This window comes from Notolepis coatsorum (assembly GCF_963971535.1).
Source record: "Notolepis coatsorum genome assembly, chromosome: 1".
Taxonomy (NCBI): Eukaryota; Metazoa; Chordata; class Actinopteri; order Aulopiformes; family Paralepididae; genus Notolepis; species Notolepis coatsorum.
In genome coordinates this window covers 33,820,421-33,842,903 of record NC_140165.1, presented here as the reverse complement: position 1 = coordinate 33,842,903, position 22,483 = coordinate 33,820,421, and the positions used below count along the sequence as shown (strand labels likewise).

The window sequence follows — 22,483 nt, the reverse complement described above, 5'->3', positions numbered from 1 at the left end:
AGGAGGTTTCAGCGGGTCCCAGAATTCTTTTTGAATTTCACCATTTTGTTTACTAGAAGTTAGCCCAATGAGAGAATATACTGCACAGGGGCGAGACATCTTCTGAAGGAGGGGTCCCTGAGACTAATTCTAAAATGATGGTCTGTGGTCTTATGTGTATCAATTTACATTTACATTTAGTCATTTAGCTGACGCTTTTATCCAAAGTGACTTACAAGTTCTGTACGACAAACTCTTTTACCTGAGTAACAATGATCAAACAGTGCTGAAACTTGGGTGCTGCAGTATTGAGTGCATAGACATAAGACATATTTAGTATAGTAGGATGAGTGCATGGTAGTATAGGACAGTAAGAAGGTTAGTTATTATTTTTTTATTTCAAATATTGATTGAAGAAGTGTGTTTTTAGTCAACAGCGAAAGATTGGTCGGGATTCGGCTGTTGTGACTGTGGTGGGAAGCTCATTCCACCATTGTGGAGCGAGGACCGAGAATAGGCGGCTTCTCTTTGATGACCCTCCCGGAGCTCGGATTGGAGTAGGTCTGAGGCGGCCAGAGGATGTAGAGCAGAGGGTGTGTAGTTAGAGACCATTGATCGGAGGTAGGCGGGAGCCGCTCCCTTCGCCGTGCGATATGCCAGGTTGAGGGCCTTGAAGCGGATTCGTGTGGCGATGGGGAGCCAGTGCAGGTCCCTCAGAAGTGGGGTAACATGGGCTGACTTTGGGGCTCCTCCTTCACACCAAAAAGTGGGAGAACCACAATGTGAACCACTCGCTCAACCAGTTCCTAGAGAGGATGCTGGTCAACAAGCTTCAGTCAACAGTTTTTAGACTTCTACGTTTTAGCGGGAGTTACTTAGCCTATAGTTATGGGGAAACTTAAACACGTTTCTTCCACATAGCTCTACAGACTAAAAAAGGTGTCCTAGCTAGATAGGATAAGATATTCCTTTATTGAGCCCATTGGGGAAATTCTGTGTCATAGCAGCACGGGGGAGGGGAAGTACAGGTACAGGTATATAGGCAGGGTAATAGTAGAAATAAATAAAAATAAACAGTGTAAACAAGGTGCAGATGAGGGTCTATATATGCCCTATCGGTTATAGTATATTTACAATAAATAGATGTATGAATGAATGAAAACTTTATTTAACAGATTGCAGAATGGGTACAATACAGTACGGCTCAATACACACAATTGTTAAGGGGATGCAGACCAGAGAAAGACGTGCGTCTTGTTTACATCAGGGTCCCCCATTTTCAATGTAAATAACACTACATTGTGTAAATAATAATAATAATAATAATAATAATAATAATAATAATAATAATAATAATAATAATAATAATAATAATAATAATAATAATAATAATAATAATAATAATAATATTTTTTTTTACTTTTTTAAACACAATACACCATAGAAGAGAGACACAGACAGACAGCAAAACAGTAGTCAGTGTGTTGCAGCATCTCGGGTTTCAGGCAATTAGGGCCCCTCCTAACTGGGCCGGGCCAGGCGGAGGTGTGGGAGGAGGCAGAGCGGGTTTCAGGAATCAGGATTCTTCTCTTTTGTCCTCTCGTTGGTTTGGGACCCCGACACGGCAGGGGTCACATGGGCAGCCTAGCAATGGGTTAATAAAGAAGAGAGAGAGAGAGAGTTCAGTTGGTCGAGAGATGCCGATGAGACAGACGCGCTAATTAAGAAAGGCCCGTCCGTGCAATCAGAGAGGAGCCGAGGAGACGGACGCGTGGAGCCGCAGAAGCAGAAGGTAAGAAGCCGACGGTTTGTTTGAATCTTTTGACTGCATGGGGAACACTTTTTTTGTTTGAGATGAGTTGCTGAAGTTTTTCCACAACAGGTTGGTTGATCATGTAACATCGTGGTTACAACATTCGAGTGCGTGTTAAATGTTTTGAAGTTTCTCTGAAGTTTGTTTAACGGTTAACTTCTTCTGCTGATTTTCTGAGAGCCATGTGTCACTGTGGTGTCGTCGGGGTGATTATTAATCTTTAACAAACTCGCAGTGTCTTGAGTGTGTTTGCATACATTATCATTTATTTAATCTTCTTTTAAACGAACCACCAAATGTGAGTTATTTTTTTAAACCAAGGAGGCGAAAGACTGTTTGTCATTCCAGTGCAGGTTGACTGGACACACAGGTGACTTCATCACCGCCACCTCCTCCAATACTGAGTGTAATGACAATACTTTATTAGCAAAAGTATGTCAATACTTGGATAACTCAAAGCATGTTCGCTTTGCACGATATGCGGTTAAATAAATCTCTCGAAATTGCAACATGTGCCTCCGGATAAACTTTGATAAACTTATCGTTCAGCTCAGAGTAGGTAAATAACCACCCTGTGCGCTCTCCTATAGTAAAAGCGGTTGGAACCCCCCCCCCTGATGAATTGAAAATGGGGGACCCTGATGTAAACAAGACTAACGTATTTCTCTGGTCAGCATGCCCTTAACAATTGTGTGTATTGAGCCGTACTGCATTGTACCCATTCTGATCTGTTAATAAAGTTTTCAATGATTGATTGATTGAAAAGTTTATTAACAGATTGCAGAATTGGTACAGTACAGTACAGCTCAATCACCCCCCCCCCCCCCCCGCTTCAGAGTGACCCCACTGAAGTTGGGTGATTGACATTTGTAGTCTAGTATTGTCTCCACAGGCCCGTATAGATGGCAGCCTACTATACAGGGATCTCTTGTGTCCTCGGCCTGCTCCCTGGACCCTAAAACCCAGCGTTCTGGTTTTGGTTAGCCCAGGAATGTTAACTCGCCGTTGCTTTGTGTCCAGATGCCTTCCCCCCCCCCCCCACCCCCTTTAGCTGAGTGACTCGTTAAGCCCAAACAAAAAAAAGAGCCGTTAAACTTGGCTTGTGTTGGGATTAGCCCAGATGAGCAAATAGGCTACTGGGCTACTGTTAAACTTTATCTTTGGTCAGCTGGACGAGGACATACATGGGGGTGTTTGTCCTCCATTATTTGTGTTTACACGTCGTGTGTGTGTGTGCATTCTTTCTTTCTAAAATGCAGACTATAGGGCAGCATTTCTGCAGACTGGTGTGGTTGTCCCCTGGATAATGAATGGTCCCTGGGATAGTTGGCCTTTTTTTTTTTTTGTACTGTAGTATTGATGTCAACAAGTGTTACTTTTGATGGAGGCAGGCCCGTTAGATCAAAAGGCCTTCACATAATGATACTGGTATGCGTCTGGCCCAAACAGGGTAATTGGTATCGGAGCATTTCCCCCCAATACTAAAACCCAACACCAAAAGCCATGTGTAACACATGTCAAATCAAAGCAAAGATACTCGATCTTCTACATTTTTGGCACCTAATTGGTAGAAGCATCTTGGATCCCTTTCTAATGGAGAAAGGGGTATTGTATATCGGGATTTTACAATGACTCCAAACGATGTCTGTGCCGTTCGTTTAAATGAGTGGATCAGATCAGTAGCCAATAACATTACTTGTCTTTTCCCTGGACAAAAACAATTGCCCCGAAACCAACCAAAACATTTTAGTTTGAGAAACTGTATTGTAGAGGCATCACTGCACAGCCCCCATGACCAGAAATTGAACCATGGGCGGCCCACGTGTGTGTGTGGGGGGTTCACATCAGTTTGAGGGTCTGCTGACCCCCCCCCCCCCTCCCATCACGCTGTCTCATCCATTTGACTCAACGCTAGTTGTTTAATGGACCGGACAGTCTGCTGAAAGCCCATCTCTAGTCTGGTCGATACTAGGGTCCTCGACTCGGATCATTAGTCGACGGAATAGTCGTAGGACTTGTTTCACCTAATGGATTAGTTGATTTCATCAACACAATTGTGTTTACCTCATGCAGAGGGACCTCTTTAGATCTAGTGCTTTACCAGAAATGTTATTTTTCACAATGTCGTGAAAAATATCTCAGCATGGTTGATGGGAAGCATACCATTCAACTAAAGTCGACTAAGACCAACAGATTTGATTCAACTAAGGGCCAGTTGACTGTCTTGACAGGCTTTGGAAATTGGGACATCTAGTTTGGCAAGGTTAACTAAGTGGAATGACTCCTACTGCAGGGGAAACTGGTAGTCAGATTACTAAACTTTGGAGATAAGAGGTTGTATAACGGGTGATAAGGGGTTTGAACTATTTAATCTGACAAACACGGCCCTCTTTAGAGGTCAAGTCTAACGCGTATGAACTCTCGTCTCCTTTTCATAGTCAGTCATGCACTTCAATTTCATACCCCAGTGTAAAGCAAGTTTTTATGCAAACAACACTTTAATCCTGTGTTTATTGTTAATCCTGCTGTGTTGTCTTGAGCAGCTTCCTTGGAAGTGTTCTTTATGGAGAACGTTTTGAAGTATGATTTGATAACTGTAATTATGTAACCTGGATATGAAAGGGTGCTTTGCTCTGCTATATAATCAGAACCCCACCTGAGCCATTTTAATACAATGTGTAAGTAATACCTTCATTTTTCCAGTGTCCTTTTCTGTCTTCAATGGCCCCCTTTTTTTTTTTGGCTTATGCGATAATTCACACAAAAGGTAGTAAATCCGGGTTGAAACGGAGATGGCTGAATATTGGCTCACAGCAGAGATTTTCTCTGCAACAACAACCCAGACTCCCTTTTAATATGGGACAAGTGGAACTGGATGCCCCTTTTTTTTAAAGGGACAGTCCACCTCGAAAGGGCAAAGTGTCGAAACGCTCTTGTTACAGGTGCTGATGGTGTTAGCAGCAGAGCCACAATTCACTGGCAGATCATTGTCTCGTGGGACTGAAACAGGTGTCACTGTTGTGTTTTCCTCAACGGTTTAAACATGTCGGGCCTAGAGTGGAGTAAATGAGTGTCGGACTGTCCATGACTTAAGACATTCTTGGTCGACAAATACAATAGTCATAAGATTCTATTGATTCCTTAATTTAATCAACAAATCTGTAAAATTGAGTCGTCCAGTCATAGCTGTGCTTGTTGACTATGTTAAACAGGAGAAGTATTTACCAGGGGTTATTGTAGTAAACGGTTTCAGATTGCCATGTCTGATTACCCCAGGGCTGGCCTTTTGTTTTGGTTTTAGCCGACGAAGACTTGTAGTGGATTAGTCATTTGTATGCTTCCATCATGCTGTGAGTGACTCATTTCAAAGAGACTTCTGAACACATCCCTGGTGAGCAACGCATCCCTGCTGAGCACCAGGTCTGAAAGAGGCTCTCTTCTGTAGTATATTGTATGGGATTGTGGAGCAACTCAATTTCACAGATTTGACTGTTAGTCAACAAAATCCTATGACTTGTTATTCGACTAAGACATGTGAGGACCGCTGTCATAGCTTACACTCGAGTGCTGATTTACCCTTTGATTTATCACTTTTTCTCGAGTTGTAGGTACAGCTGTCCTTAGCCTTTTATTTATTTATTTATTTTTTACAAATGACTAGAATCACCACATTTCTCAGTTGTTGTGTTTGCCACTACCAGCTACACAACTCTCATCTGATATTGTTAGATATTCCAGTACATTTACATTTCCGTCATTTAGCTGACGCGTTAACCAAAGCGACAAGTCAGCAGGAAGGCTACAACTCAGCGGAGTAATAATGTTCATCAAAGTGTTGAGTGCTACAGTGTAGGTTGGTATATTAGGACAAGTGCATGACAGTAAGGTTAGTTAGGGTTAGTTTTTTTTTTTTTTTATATATATATTGATTGAAGAAGTGTCTAGTTGACGGTGAAAGATTGGACGGGTTTCGGCTGTCTTAACTGTGGTGGGAATTTTTACACTGAACTCCCAAGTCCCTCCTATTCTAACAGAATAATCACGAACTGAGAAGGTTTAGTCAAGAACCTAGTACCATGACACACTGAATGTAAGAAGAGGATGGCGAGACTGTAGGTAGAGTGTCGGTAGGTAGAGGATGTGTAGACTGTCGGTACATAGAGGATTGAGAGACTGTCTGTAGGTAGAGGATAATTTTTCTACTAAACATGGGAAAGCAGGTTCTATTTCTATAAGTTAAGGGCAAGTTTTGTTGCTGCTTTTTAACCAGATTTCAACATTAACTTGATGTGAATTTCTCATCAATCCAGATGCAAAATATCTAATGATGTGGGATTCTACCGAATAAAGTACTAATCTGAAGTTTGCTATAATACATTTTCTTAGCTCTTGTGATAATTTTTTTTTTATCAGCATATTTTCCTTTTCAGCATTTAACGCCTAGTTTGAGAAGACGCGGGCTGGGCAGAATTTTTATCTTGGACACTGTTTGAGGAGATGCATGCTCAGCAGAAGGTTTTGTTTTTAGTCTACATGACATTGACCTGGCATAGACCAGGCTCTTATCTCTGGATGCCAAGGTGGCTGCATGGAAACGGGGAGGATTTGACGAGATAAATGACTAAGCTGGGTAGGTCCCTGCATACAAATGAGACTGGATCAGTTCTCCAGGTGCAGCAATGGATAACTCCTCGCTCTGTTGGAATCTTAATTATGAAATGCTCGTTGTGTGACCAGTAAACCAAAGTCATGCACACTGGGTATATTCAGGGAGGACTGAGGCCAAGGGGTCACGATGATAATGGACTGTTCTGTCTGTTGCGCTGGAGGAGGCATTTGGACAGAACCAATGTTATTGGGTCATTATACTTCACTCGGATATCGGCATCCTGATTTTCTTAATATACGGATATTGTTGCAACAGGAAATGGTGTGTATAAATGGAATGTTGGCATTGAAGCCATATGTTCCTCAAGATATAGTAGTGTTCAAACTACCTGTATGGCATCCATTGAAGTACTTGATGAATCGCACGGTGGTGCCGGCCCTTGTTCTGGTAGACGTTGATTCAAATGAACACCTCAGAGGTGGTCCCTGTGGTGTGCGTGTGTGGGGGGGTCTGACTGTTTTGGAATTGTAACTCTGGACCTCCCATAGGCTTTAATGAAAAGGTTTCACATGGCTGCCATGTAGCTTAGCTAGGGGGGATTTTGTTGTTGCATGACGAGTAGAGTTTACATTTTCTTAACAAGTCGGCTCAAAGAGAGAAAAAAAACACACACCAACTTTCCTCTGTGAACTTTGACCTCACTGCTGCTTAGCTTCTCTTGGTGGGCCCACGGCCTCCCTTCAACACGGCCCCTGTGGCGGGTGACTCCCTCGCGGCTCGCCGAGACCTGCCCGCCGACACATTGTTGTCAAGAGTGAGCTGCTGATGTTTTGGAATGACGGGGAGCTGTCGGATTCATCGCTGCTCTGCTAGTTCGTGCCACTATAGTGGAGTTGTTTCTGATTTAGTAAATATAAAGTCCTTTTGATATTATTCACTTTTTTTCTTAATTGTCCTGGCATTTGGTTAAGTTCCTGCCTGGTTAAGTTCCTGGTCAAGTGCAGTGTTTCAAATCTCTATAAACTAAGGCTGAGATGATATGCCATTTGGAAGAATTGATAAATTGGGACAATTATCGATAAATATTATTATAATAAAATGTTGTATTATAATTATGGCATCTTCCTGGCAGCGTGCTCAGCACGACTCGCTGTCGTGGGCCAACTACAGCATCGCAAAAACTACAGTGAGTGCACGTGACTGACACGCACATGAACTAACGTTGAATAATGTATTTTAGTTAAGAAAAGTGTGCAAAAAAATTGATAAGTGATGCCACTTATCGATTTCATGCAGTTATCGATAAGTGGTGTCAGCCTTACTATAAACTCAATGGTCAAACTCTCAAATCGGCTCTACCAATTACCTATGGTGTGGCAGGAAACTGGATCCCTAGCCATGTTTCTTACTTGCCAATGATGTTGTTGATCGGTAGAGTCCTTTCTCGGCACAATCATGCTCATAGTAGCTCCGAATAGTTAGCCGCAAAGTCAGTGGGGTCAGGGTCCGACTCGGGGAACAAAATAAGCACACGCCATTCGCCAATGGCTTGTAGATTTAATGTTTGGCGACTAGAAATTAAGATCTGCCTGCCACCTGGCGGCTAACAAAATCCACTGCATCAGCTGAATTGCCAATGGCTGAATTAGAGTACTGGTGGGTTCTGTGGCTCTGCAGCTGGATGCTTCTCGCAAAATCCAGCACCAAGCTCCCGCTGACAACATCGTTGACATTCCTGCTTGGTGAAGCAACGATGAAACAAATGTAATGATTGTTTCGTTCACCGCATAGGCTTAATTTTAGCCTATTTTAATACAATTCAAATTGTGCTTAGAGGGAATTATTTTCACCGGACATTATGACCGGAGAGATTTAAATGTTCGGACTTCAACAGACTTCAACTTTTTTCTCACAACGGGTCAAGTGCATCTAACATGCTTTGCACCGTCGCCATTCCTTTATGCCCACATCGCCCGAAATGAACGTTACGTTATCAGAGGCAGAGCAGAGCCATAGAGAACAGTGTGGACTGAGGAAAGGGAAATAAGGGGGGGGGGGGGGGGGGATGCGTTTGGAAAGACGATGAAGTCAGTCAGGAGTATATTATAGTAAACTGAGGATTACTGAGGATGGAGAGATAATGTTGATATTCAAATATAAAAAAGTTTCGAGAAGAGTGGAAGTTTGAAGACAGACTAGACTACAATATGATGCGCGGGTGGTGAGTTGAAACAGTGTGATTGATTGATTGAAAAGTTTATTAACAGATTGCAGAATGGGTACAGTACAGCTCAATACATACAATTGTTAAGGGGATGCAGACCAGAGAGACTAGTCTTGTTTACATCAGGGTCCCCCATTTTCAATTCATCATAATATGTGTCCCGACCCCACTTCTATGTTTCAATAAATTATTTGTATTTAAAACTATTAACACTGACTCATTCCTTCAGTCCACTCAAAATTATGCTAATATTCCTTATGTTGTTTATGATATTAATTGAAAATAGCATATGAGAGTATTATAGTAATAACACATGGCGATATACTAAAAAGCTATTTATAATTTTTGGCTAGTAAAAATTCTGCCTGGCTGGTAGTTTTTAAAATCTACCAGCCAGCCAAATGGCTGGTAAGTTAAGTTTGTTCCCTGAGTGGGGTCTCTCTCCCGTCTGTACAAGCTGACCCGAGGCTCGCTCAAGTGTACTCGAGTGCCCACAAAGTGTTTTTATTGAGCCTCAAAATGACTACTCGGGTTTGACTTGCTGGTGCTAAAGGCAGTTTCGTAGAGCAAGTCTCGTCTTGTGGACTGGGCATAACAAAAAATATTGTTTGTTTCCTGTTGGTTGTGAGTTAAGGCCATGGGTAGGTAGGGGATTTATTTTATTTTTTATTTTATTCTTTCCCACGGCGACTATGGATAGGGAATTTCTTTATTTAATTAGAATGTTTACAACAACATGGATGCATGTACTCTGCCAGCATGTTTAATATCAAGATTTTTATGAAACTTTATTGTAAAAAAAAAAAAAAAAAATGTAATCTTTTATTTTTTATTTTTAAACTCATAAAATAAATTGGCAGGGTCGGTCGGCAACCGGAACCAAACCATTATTTTCGTTAGGCCCTATGACAAATAAGATGGTTCAATTACTTTATCTAAATCCAATCAATATTCCTAATGCCGTTTCAATGTAAGGTTATAAAAATAAACGTTCATATAATAATACAATAACCTAAATATACAGCTAAGCCCCATGTATTCTGAAATGTAGACTTTAACAGTGTAGGCAACTAAGCCAATAGAAATAAGGTATAACTCATGAGTGCTTTGGCTCATATAGGAGTCCTTAAGCTTTTAGTTTGTTTTAGTATTACGCTACATTTAATAATGTCATTTATCAGCTATCTGTGATAGGAGTGCAGATGTTTCTGCACTCCCTGCAAGAAGAATCACATATTAGTTGTTTCTCATGAGTGGGATAATTGGGATTCATCCAAAAACTGAGATAAGATTGTTCTTCATTACTGGAAGAGATTCACTCGGAGGCGCTTTAACAATGGATCACTAGAAGGCTTGCCAGGGGCAAGGTCATCTCTTTAGACTGAGGAATTTAATACCAATACTTCAGTTGCTTGAAGCCGTGAACCCCACGGCGACTATGGATAGGGAATTTCTTTATTTAATAATTTTTTTTACAACAACATGGATACTCTGCCAGCATGTTTAATATCCATAATACTAAAGGTTTGACTAAGATTTCTATGAAACCTTATTACATTTTTTTTAACTCATACAATATATTGGGTCGCACCTAAATCGGCAGGGTCGGTCGGCAACCGGAAACAAACCATTATTTTTTTTAGGCCCTGGAGGTCAGAACATGTTGTTGGTACGGCATGTCAACGTTTTTTGACGTTGAGCTTTCACTGTTTAATCAATTTTCAGTTCGGTACGGTTCAGCTGGGAGTAAAGATTAATTCCATTGCTAATAATTGCTGTAAAGCACTTTGGTTGGCTTAGTCATTGTAAACGTTAGGGTTGGGTACCTTTTCACATTTGAACCGGTACCTTTTTTCGCTACTTTAGTCTCAAAAAATTTAATCTACCTACCTCAGTTGTGAAAAAAATAATCCAAACTTCAAATAACCACACTTTCGACCGTCTTCGGCTTGCCATTGCCCCGACTGCTTTGTTGTTTAATCAAGTCAAATCCTAGGTGTAAGCGTGTATTGTGCGTGTTGACTTAAAACGTTTATTTTTTTAATCTTTTTTTACGGTACCGAAATGTGGCACAGACGGATCTCACGTGAATCGGTACTCGGTAGTACCGACGTGATTCGGTACCCATCCCTAGTAAACGTGCTATATAAATCAAGCTGACTTGATTAATTAAAAAAATATTTGATTAAATATGGTTGTGTTCAATGCATTAGCTGAAAGCATAAGGAACAAATATGATAAATAATTTGTTCATAATAATTTGTTTTGTTCATATTTGCTCTGGAGTCTATCCCTCTTTGTCAGTCTATAGTGGACATGTTGGATAACTGATAACAAAATGGCCTCTTGTCTGTTTCAAGTTTGGAAATTATGTGTTGTGTCTCAACGTTATGCACTGAAATGACAAACGTGACTGCATTGGGCAGGGCTGCATTAGGGGTGGGAATCACCAGAGGCCTCACTTATTGCGATACTAAATATATTGCGATATGCTGAGTATTGTGATATTAATATTGCGATTTATTACCTTTTTTCAACTGTCAACATGTTTTATCTAATAAAATAAAGTTCAGTCTCTTCATCTCACGTCAATAATTTTTATTGCAGAACATGGTATTTTCTCAAGCAGACAGATGTAAACACTAATGTACCTGACAAACTGAACTGTTTGTATTACAGTCATATTCCAACTTACTGAATGCACACGTGTGTGGACTACTGTACTATTACAGGTATTGAAATGAACAATGCAACTTCCTTATAAAAAAATATGATTTTTTTTAAAAATAATTAAATATCGATACTTGGCGTGACGTCCCTGTATCGATACAGTATCGCCACGCAAAGTATTGCGATACTACTACGTATCGATATTTCCCCGCACCACTAGGCTGCATGTAGTTCGATATAAATAACATTAAGGATTTGCTGGATTGTTAAATATATTAACGCTTGCATACCTGTGTTCTCCCTCTTATCATAGACTAAACCAAATCTGTAATGCACCCAGACAGAAATGATTCCAGATAATGTGATATAGCTCATCTTACCAGTAGCCTAATAGCCATTTTTCAAGACTGAATGACTCGGCTGCACTCACCACCTCGCCTGGACAAACTAAACGGTCCCTCTCAGTTTTGGATTTAAATGCAGCAGACATCAATTACTAATGTTAACTGAACTTGGTATTACAAGGACGGTCCATGGAAATAGTCAAAGGTCAGTTATACGAACAAATTAAAGCACTATTATACACAGCCCAGGAGTGACTCATTAGGCAAAGAGTGCCAAAGTAAACCAGTCTCTAGGTGCCCCGCCGGTTGAACTGAACGGTTCGAATTAATTTAAAAATGTTCCATCCCTAGTGCCCTCTAATGGTTAATTGATTCTATTGCAGGGGAAATCTGTTTAGCATCGCCATGGACTAGATGTGCTGATTTTTTTTTCCGTAGCCTGTGTGCGAAGACGCTCTCTGATTGGCTAGCCTCGTACAGCGAAGACCCTATCTGATTGGTTTAGCGCCGAAGGGTCTCTTCCGCCTTGTACATATATATTCTCTGCTTCAAAGTGGTTATGCTTTGGCCCTCTTTGGAAGTGGGTTATGCTTAGAGTTAGGGTTGGGGTTAGGCGGAAGAGACCCTTCAGCGCTAAACCAATCAGAGAGGGTCTTCGCTGTACGTGGCTAGCCAATCAGAGCGTCTTCGCACACATAGGCTACGGAAAAAAAACCATGCATGCAATGTTTTCATTTTGAGCCAGTTTCAGAAATATTTTATATTTACCCCAAGTACTAGGGGTGGGGGGAAAATCGTAGTATAGTAGTAGTATCGCGATACTGTATCGATACAGGGACGCCAAGTATCTATATTTAATTATTGAAGTTGCATTGTTCATTTCAATACCTGTAATAGTACAGTAGTCCACACACACAAATGTGCATTCAGTTAAGTTGGAATATGACTGTAATACAAACGGTTCAGTTCGTCAGGTACATGCAACACCGATTACAGTGTTCACATCTGTCTGCTTGAGAAAATACCATGTTCTGCAATAAAAATGATTGAAGTGAGATGAACAGACTGAACTTTATTTTATTAGATAAAACATGTTGACAAAGTTTTACTTTGCAGTTGAAAAAGATAATAAATTAAAAAAAAAATCGCAAAACATCGAGATTTTTAGTATCGTGAGGTCTCTGGCGATTCCCACCGCTACTAAACACTGGAAAAGGCCATTAAACATGTCTGGACCGATCTGTCATCATGAACATTCAAAAGAACTGTTTGATGTTAGAAGTTGAACCACAGATTTTTTTTAAAGTCTATATTATCACAGATAGTTTGGAGCAGTTAAGGCCATATCACCCCAGCTGCACTCTGCTTTTGGCCATATTTTACACGTGACTAGCATAGATTAGCTTGGCTGTAAAGATGGGTCTTATGTTGTTCAATTGAGCCCATTTTCATTCAATAATCTTGAGGTGAGAAGTCGAGGGACCCTTTTGAATGATAATGGCATTTTCCTCCCCATCAAATTGGAAGCCAACTTTGGAGCAAGATCTGCCCCATCTGCCAGTAAGCCATCATGACATGGCTGGTGCCTGTTTGCATTCTTATCTTCATGCTAGCTTAAGAAATTAGCCCGCTAGAAATATATTTTATAAAGACTGCTAAGAAAATGATGGGATTATCGGTAACAAACTATGGCGGCAATAGTTTGTGAAACATCTAGTTGAAATGTGTTTTTTAATTCATGTGACTAATCTCCATCTCTTTCTGTCCCCCAGAGCTGAACTAGCTCCCCGGGTCACCTTGGCACCATGAGCTGGAGCTTCCTGACCCGTCTGCTGGACGAGATCTCTAACCACTCCACCTTCGTGGGCAAGGTCTGGCTGACGGTCCTGATCGTCTTCCGCATTGTGCTGACTGCCGTCGGCGGGGAGAGCATCTACTACGATGAGCAAAGTAAATTTGTATGCAACACGCAGCAGCCGGGATGCGAGAACGTCTGCTACGATGCCTTCGCGCCCCTCTCGCACGTCCGTTTCTGGATCTTTCAGGTGAGCTGAAGGAGATTTGATCAGCTGTCGACGAAGGGGAAAGTATTGCGCTTCCAAGAGAACTGGGTCGTTTAGAAGAGTGCTGAACCTCAGAAATTACTAGAATATCTGAGCGGTTAAGCCAGAACATTAGAAATGCTCCAATACTATTTCACTGTCTATGGCAATTGGAGATCTAACATGCTTCTATCAATGCAGCAAATCTACATTGCTTTGATTTCTAGCATGTTGCATGTTTCTTGGCATTTGATTTTAGCATTTTCTTTTCTTTGAGTTGCCGACCTAACCGTGCTCTACATTCATGCTTGTACGTTGTCCTCCTCACGTGCGCCATGCTGACACCTGACACTGACTCCCTATCCGTCCAGGTCATCCTGATCACCACCCCCACGATCATGTACCTCGGCTTCGCCATGCACAAGATCGCCCGCATGGATGACTCGGAGTACAAGCCTCTCCACAGCGCTCGCAGGAAGAGGATGCCCATCGTCACCCGCGGCGCCGTGCGGGACTACGAGGAGGCGGAGGACAACGGCGAGGAGGACCCCATGGTCGCCGAGGAGATCGAACCCGAGAAGAAGGAGAATAAGAATAAGGAAGCGGGTACGTTGCAGAGAGAATTGATCGGAGAAACCCTGAGATTCTTGGCAATTGGTGTGGGAGAGCTTCCGGGTGAATCGGTAATTGGAAGGCTGTAATTGCCGTTGGGTATTTGGGTTATTGGCTACTAAACCCTCCCTCTTCCTGAAGTGTCAGTAAACCCTCACTGACCGGTCAGTAGGTCTGTTAATGTGCTGCACAGCCCCTGCTGTGTTTTGTCAAAAGCAGTCAGTTTGGTTTTAAAATGTCATTAACTTGAAGCGCCTCCTCCACAGGGTCTTTTGAGTCATGAGACTAAAGATGGATGATCATGTGACCAAAAGTAACTTGGTAGGCCCCTCATTTTGGCTCCGTTTTCAATTACTTAGAATAGGGAGGTGTAGTGGTTACGTCATTGCGGTTTTTCGTGTTCCACCCTCTGTCCAACGCAATGCATTTCCCCATTTCTAAAACGTCTCGTTAAAAACAAATAAAGCATTAACATTTGCATGGTGTACCTTTCTGTGCTTATTCATCCACAATCTATAGCTCAACATGGAAATATTCGCATCGCAATTAATCATAGAAAAAAATCACAATTTTATTTCAACCAAAAATGCTGAAACAATAATGTTAGTGATAGAAGGGAACTCATTTTGTGCATAAAAGGAAAGCTTTTCTATTTCCATGCAGCAGAATTGTTACAATAGCTGATAATCCATTTTCCCAATGATAAATCCCTATACGGGTGGAACAACCAGTGACGTCAGACTACACCTCCCTATTGTGGACGGGGATTAAAAAAACAACGGTTGATTTTCCATAGAAGGCGTACATCTAAAGAGAATTTTCCTATTAAAGTATGACTGGGATATGAGCTAGAAGTTGGTCCTCTCACCTTAAAGGAACGCGCCAACATTATGGGAAATGCGTTTGTTGTCTTCGACAAGAAGATGGATGCCAATTCCCTCTGTGCGTTCGGTAGAAAGCTATCCGGCTTGGGAGGCAGATACCTGGGTGGAGCTGAGCAGTGCTCTGCCCATCACTAGTCCTCCAACAGCATCCCTGCTCTCTGATGACCGGGGTGAATTTAGAGAAATCGCAACGGACAGATACGGGGCAGACAAGCCACATGGGGTCAATGGCACTCTACCTACAAACTGCCACTCCACTGTTAACCCTTTGTAGTGTGGTAGTAAAAGGGTCAACCCTTTGTAGTGTGCTGGTGAAGGGGTTAACCATTTGTAGTGTGGTAGTGAATGGGGTTAACCCTTTGTAGTGTGGTAGTGAAAGGGTTAACATCAATGTGGAACGCCCTACCCACGGCTGTAAAGAAATGTGAATCACTACCCACTTTCAAAACTACTCTCAAAGAGCACCTACGAGGGACTGCAATTCGAAACTGGCCCCTGTAAATGTCCTAACCCAACCCCCTCCAATGTACAGTAAATGTCCTAACCCAATAATACACGAGACCCTCTTCTTGGGACCAAGTAAGGTTTCGTCAATAATCCAATGTACAGTTACCCCCCACCCCACCTACCCCACCTACCAACTTCCTCCAATGTACAGTTTCTTCGTCAAATGTATATACTCTTTTTTTTTTTTTTAGACTCTTTTTGTATCACAAACGGTACTGTATTTGTAAATATGGTATGTCGTAAATGTATAGATGTAGCAGTACTGTCTATCTGTATGTCATATATGTTATGATTTGAAAATGGGGGACCCTGATGTAAACTAGACTAAAGTCTTTCTCTGGTCTGCATCCCCTTAACTGTACCATATTCTGCAATCTGTTAATTACATTTTCAATCAATTAAGGAAATAGCATGGTCATTGTTCATCACGTCACTTCCGACTGAGAGAATGTTGTGCACGTTTGGCTGCCGCTTATCAGTTTGTTTTTGTTGGCGGCAACACGTTAAAGTCCATGTACTGTGTTTGTCCATGTACTATAATTCAATGTCTGTATAGTGCTTTGAGATGCCTTATGTAAGGCGCTATATAAAATAAAGCTATTTTATAGCTAGCTAGCTTGACTACTTGCACAATGAGACAGAATGGCCATTTCTGCGTCACCGGGAAATCAAAAAGTATGTCCAGTAAAAAAAATTATAATTAAAGAGAATCTGGCTGCAAGCCTAGCTTAGAAGTTAATGGAAGTGGATACAAACCAGCTAGCCTAGCTGTTGGCCAAAACACCCCTCCTGGAATTTGAAGCTACATTTGTGCTAAGCTAGGCTAGCTTGCAGCCGGATAGCTTTCTACTGAACCCAACAGAGGGTATTTATTTACCTTCTTGTCTGACAATGGAGAAGACTTAATGTGCATTTCCCATAATGTTGGCATGTTCCTTAACATTGAAACCGGGGAAACACATTTGTGTCTATATGGAGATGCAATTTGTCAGTAGACCCTTGTTACTAAACCAGAATATCTGCCTTGCCTCCTCCCAGTCTCCGTGAGGAAGCACGACGGCCGGAGGCGCATCCAGCGCGACGGCCTGATGAAGGTCTACGTGTGCCAGCTGCTGGCTCGCACCGCCTTCGAGGTGGGCTTCCTGTTCGGCCAGTACGTGCTCTACGGCTTTGAGGTGGCGCCCTCCTACATCTGCACGCGCTCGCCGTGCCCGCACACCGTGGACTGCTTCGTGTCGCGTCCCACGGAGAAGACCATCTTCCTGCTGGTCATGTACGTGGTGTCCGTCCTCTGCGTGGTCCTCACCGCCCTGGAGATCCTGCACCTCGGCATCGGAGGCATCCGCGACACTTTCCGCCGCCGCGCCACCCTGCACGCCCACCGCCCTCTCGGCCCCGGCCGCTCGAGGGGCCCGCCGTCGGCCCCGCCCGGGTACCACGCGGCGGTGAACAAGCTGAAGAGCGACTCCGGCGGGCCGCTCGGCGACTCCGGGCGCGATAGCCTTGGCGACGAAGGCCAGTCCCGGGAGCTGGAGAGACTGGACCGCCTGCGGCACCTGAAGCTGGCGGCGCAGCACCTGGACCTGGCCTACCACGTAGAGGACGGCTGCCCGTCGCGGAGCAGCAGCCCCGAGGTGAACACGGCCTCGCTGGCAGCCGCCGAGCAGAACCGCCTCAACTTCGCCCAGGAGAAGCAGGGAGAGGCCAGCGAGAAAGGTGCGGCTGGCATGAGATGCTCTAACTGGTTTTGTTTTATTTGTCACATATAAGGTGCATGTACATTGTAACTGAGGGGTACAATTCCCTGACTGTATTAATCAAGTACTGATATCATTAAATCACTACCGTCTATGTACTCCTGGCCAATACTGTACATAAGTATTTTAGATTAGAACACTCCCACAATAACACGGTTTTCCACACAAAATACTCGTTTACAATATTTATTACATAAAGGGGATATTAGATTACATCACTTTGTCACTTTGGATGCGCTTATAAGGCAAATAGAATGTGCAGGCAAATCAATAATGAATAGTAAGTAATTAGATCTAGTATTCTGGGATAGGGGTGTACTACCCGTTGTAAGCCAGTAGAGGGGGGCAAAGCTCTAGGAATGTCAATGGTTCACGGAGCTGTAGCAAGGCACCTGTAGACGGTGTATTTACTCCCTGAGTCAACGGGGAAAAGCAGCCTGGTCCCAGGATGCGCGCCGTGTAGGTGAAAGCTGTGGAGTCTCTGGTACGACAAAGACGGGCTTGAGTGACGTCCCTACGGGCACGTAGATCCCACAGCCGTGGGTGTAGATGGTTCTCTGCTTCCAGCAGCGTGGTGAATAATAATCCTTGCCCGAAAGTGGCACTGCCGGTGGGGTGTAAATCCCCCGTGGTGCTGCTGGTCCGGTGTAGATATCCTCCGGTGCGGTAGTGCACGGTTGACCTTGACGTTACTATCCTTATTAGCACAGGCAATAAGTGCTCTATGTCGACGCACAATTACTCACTCCACGTGGTCTTTGACTCGTAATGAAGGTTTACTAATAAATAGAGAACGATACGACAAACAGACGTATTAGGATAACACGAGACTATCTTGGGGCGATGCGAGCCCTGCTCTGCCCACGTTGCGTAGTGGGTGAGACGTTGCTTGGATAACTGAACCAGACTGAACTGAAGGCGAACTGAGAGGGAACTGCAAGGGGGGTTCTGTATTCGCCGCGCTATATTTATATGTGCGGGGGGTAAACGATGGTGCCAGCCTGCTCACTGTCTCGTAGCCGTGGGCGAAAGCGGGCATGTTTGGGCAAGTCCTGGCGGTAGCTTTCAAGTCAGCTCGAGGGGGTATGGCGCTGGCGCCTAGGGGATCGCTTCCAATAGGAGAACGAATATTATGGTCTGTCCTGCTACCAGGTAAAGGGATATTCCGTATATATTGTACAAGGAATATACAGGGGATATCAAACGGTATACGAATATTATACATGGGATCTCAGGCAATAAATATATATATTCGGTTTAATCTGACCCTTTGTAACATACATAATACATTACAGTGAAATGCTTGGTTCTGTATGAGCCTCCCGAGATTGTGCTCCATTATACGCAACGTACTTGCGTTTCCACAATAACGATATGTCTCTCTCCATATGACATTGGCCCCCTAAGAAGTTCAGGTCTCCTAGAGTGTGGTAGCTTGTGTGTGTGTATATACAATCTAATGTCTCTCTTCCTCCCGTAGGAATACATGCCTGAGACGGAGCTTCCTGCTTAAAACGTCTGCGCTGCCGTTCCTACTGACCCGAGGCGTACGGGAGGGAAGCACATATGGGAATGCAGTCAAGACCACTGAGGAGGCTGGAGTCTGTCCGTCTGTGTGTGTGTGTGTGTGTGTGTCTGCCGGATGAGAGGATGAGAGAAATGTGCCTTTCAGTATTAAGGGCCCTTGTAGAACTAAGCTGCACATGCAGCGTTGTGGCCACAAGTACAGCTGTGCATCATGGCCCGCTAAACTTGAAAGCCTGCCAAATACTTTTGAGTCTCGAGTTTCAGCTTGCCGACCTACACTCCCTCACCTTGATGCTGCCTTGTAGCTGGAAAGCCTCGCCTACGCCCCGACTTCATTTCGCCCCCTTTTTTGTTTTGTTTTTTGTTGTTGTTGCCATGCAACATCAGTTGTCCATCAGAAACCATAAAATTTTTTTAAGGAGTTCATTATGGGCTTCAAATTCCTCTGTTCAGTTTTTTTTTGCTTCTCCTCCAGTCTTTCAGATGAAAGATGTTCAGAAATGTCTCGGAACGCTCGCTGCACGCTTTGCTGTTAAGTCGGGACTTGTTGTGTTTTGGCCTCGGGAGAGCGGGGCGAAGAACACAGCCGTGGGTTAGCTACCATATTGTCCCCAATATAAGACCTCTTTTTCAAGACTCCTTTTTCTTTTTTATACTTCTTTGAAGACTATCTTAAAGGAAATAATTTTATTTGAAGATAATGATAATAAAACACTTGTCTTATCGATGCACCACTGGTGCAGGCGTGAGGAGACTGTCGGGAGAGGCACGCTGGGAACCCGCTGACACACGGGGGGCCGTGGCTGGACAGAGCCCTGCAGAACAGCTGTTTGAAACCCATGGGGGTATGGTGCGCCTCGGGCAGAGGGAGGGTCCCAGCTCCAACCTCCACCCGCCGACACCCCTATTTCACTTTGTTTTCACAAAACGGTCTTATATTCGGGACAATACGGTATGTCAGTTTTGATTAAGTGTGTGCAGTGTTGTATGCCTTGACTGGCTTTGACTTAACCATTGGTAAGGCGAGATGCAAGTCTTACTTCCAACAGACTTGAGGAGCTGTTTAAGATTATTATTATTAGTGTTGGCCAATAGCGACTCTTGTTCCGTTTTCTTTTGAAGTCCAAGTCTTTTGTATAGTCACTCGAACTAAATTGGCCAAAATGTTTACCTGGGAAATGCTTGAATTCTTTACCGACTAGAAATGTTCTTTCCACGCTGTTTTAACATCTTTTCAAGTATCGTTCTTAAATAGCTTTTTTTTTGTTTTTGTAGTTGCTAGTTTTTTTGTGTGCGAATGGCACCAAACGGTTCAAATAACTCAACATTCCTGTCATCGCTATTATGCTGTCTTGACTATTCTGATCAAATTTCCAGTCTTATCTTTGTTGAGTCTCAAAGGAAATGTGTGTACTATTTTGTGTACTATTTTGTGATCCTTTCTCATTTCAAACCACCCCGGAAATATCAGCACTTTGTTGTTTTTAGAATAAAGACAAAGGGCACACTGTAAGCTTTAAATCCAAGTCTTTGCATCTCAACATGTGTCACTTTGTTTGTTTTTTCCGACTGCAGGGATTGGATTTGTTTCCTTCCATCTTAACCTTTTCAGCTGCTGTAACATGTATTTTTGTCTTGTGAAAACATGAATTATTTTAATTCCACACGTTTTCTGCCTCTACGTCCTTGACTCGTCTTAAAACCCCCACCCTCTCTTGATCCTCCAATGACCACCTGACCATTGCGCAATGTTTGTCAGAGGGAAGCGATTGTTGTGATTGGAGGACCAAGAAAACAGGGCCTGGGTTTGAGATGGGTAAGTTGGATGCACCCCCCCCCCTTTTTTTTAAAGCATGTTGTAAATGAGGCAGGAGAGGATTGTGGGAAATCATAAAGTCTCTTGATGCAATCTGTTGTTACCTGAAGGATAAGGCCATTTGAGCCGGTTCTGAAACACTTTGGTGCCATTTCAACTGTTCGTATTTGATTTAGAAATTAATTGAGCCTCCAATGTTCATGCTGGATACATTCCTTAATTCCTTCTCATGATTTGACATGTTGAAAGACTGCTTTGTTCTTGGAATGACTTTGAAAAATGACTTTGAAACTGGCGAGTGCCACGCGCCTATTTCATATGCTGAGTTATTATTTTTATACTTCATCTCACTTAACACTTGCAACAACGTTCTCATTTTTGAATATGGTACTGCTTTAACAGTTTGTTACTTCTGCAATTTGTTTCTCCAAGTTTTGTAGTTTTTGTAACTTTAGAGATTATTGTCCTTCAGAGAGAATTAATAAATATATTGTGAATAGAAATATTTGTGTTTCTGCATCTGATTGGTCCTGTTTGGCAAAGGTTGCCCCTCCCCTTTTACTGTGTACAATCGTGTTAGTCCCATAATGACTGCAGCCATGTAAGATGTGGACTTTGTAATGGGACTAGGCTATTTCATCAACTCAATTCAATATGAAGGTAGCGGGGTTATATTGTATGACCTTTTCTGGATTTAAATTGAGAGGTCTAGTCATTGAAATAATCTAAATGTACATGGGAAAACCTCCCAAGAATTAGTTACACACACACGGTTCAAAACCAGAACATTTAAGAATCCTCTTGGCTATTCAAGGAGCACAAAATGGTACTGTAGTATGTCTAGGGCAAAAAAAGATTACATTGTATTTAAGATTTATTTTGGAAACCTTTACTGTGTATTTGCTACACTTATTTTGGATTTGGCGCATATTGTCTACTTGTTGAGCTGTAGATTTTCAAATCAAAAGAATCATTGGTTTGGTTTGAATTATAACTCAGTATAAATGATTTATCTGGATCCATGTCAAATTAAGCCTACACTGCCCTCTACAGGTGATACAGAAATTACACATGCATACACACACTAAGGAAAATAAATCCATCAAGCACTTTTCATCAAACCAAAAGGTTTAATAGTTTATTTGATCACCAATTGTTATAGAGGGAATTATATTTGATAAAAGAGAAATAATTTCTCTTAAGTATAACATCGATAAGTATAAACAATGACTCAAGCTCGCTGAAAATTGTGTTGCTGCTACTTCAACAAAGCCCTGTTTTTATTATTTAAAAAGGCACTTAACAATTTTTTGCACATAATCTCGTGCTTTTATGTACTTTTGAGAGTAAATTAGTTTAACTATGGCCACCAGTGATGTCCTTGTGTTGTGTTAACAGCTAAATTAAATGACATGGTAGCAGTCCCTATGAGACAAGGTATTGCTCGTTTTTCCATCTACATTTCATGGCGCTGTGATTAACACAACGCAAGGATGTCCCCGATGACATCACTGGTGGCCCTATTCAAATTAATTTACTCTCAAAATCCCATTATTTTTATTTAAAAAATCTGACCTGTATCTGATTTACATATGAACGTGACAAATATAAAATAGAGTCCCATTATGAGCAAAAAAAATCACATTTGGGCCACTGTAGCCTGCAGTCGGAGCGTAGCCTGCTCCAGAACACGCGTCAC

General features: G+C 42.5%; 1 protein-coding gene across 2 annotated transcripts; it reads left to right on the top strand.

Annotated features, from left to right (window-relative positions):
* Positions 1-1,599: 1,599 nt before the first annotated feature.
* LOC311238495 (gap junction gamma-1 protein-like) lies at positions 1,600-21,287 on the top strand. 2 transcript variants are annotated; one of them, XM_084326581.1, is made up of 5 exons: positions 1,600-1,771; positions 13,412-13,684; positions 14,053-14,287; positions 16,723-17,400; positions 18,922-21,287. In XM_084326581.1, the coding sequence occupies exons 2-5, from the start codon at positions 13,445-13,447 to the stop codon at positions 18,933-18,935; spliced, it is 1,167 nt and encodes a 388-aa protein (XP_084182707.1). In that variant the 5' UTR covers positions 1,600-1,771; positions 13,412-13,444; the 3' UTR covers positions 18,936-21,287. The 2 variants fall into 2 exon arrangements, with proteins under 2 accessions (XP_084182707.1, XP_084182708.1); XM_084326582.1 differs by lacking the exon at positions 1,600-1,771 and adding an exon at positions 1,773-1,861.
* Positions 21,288-22,483: the final 1,196 nt, after the last annotated feature.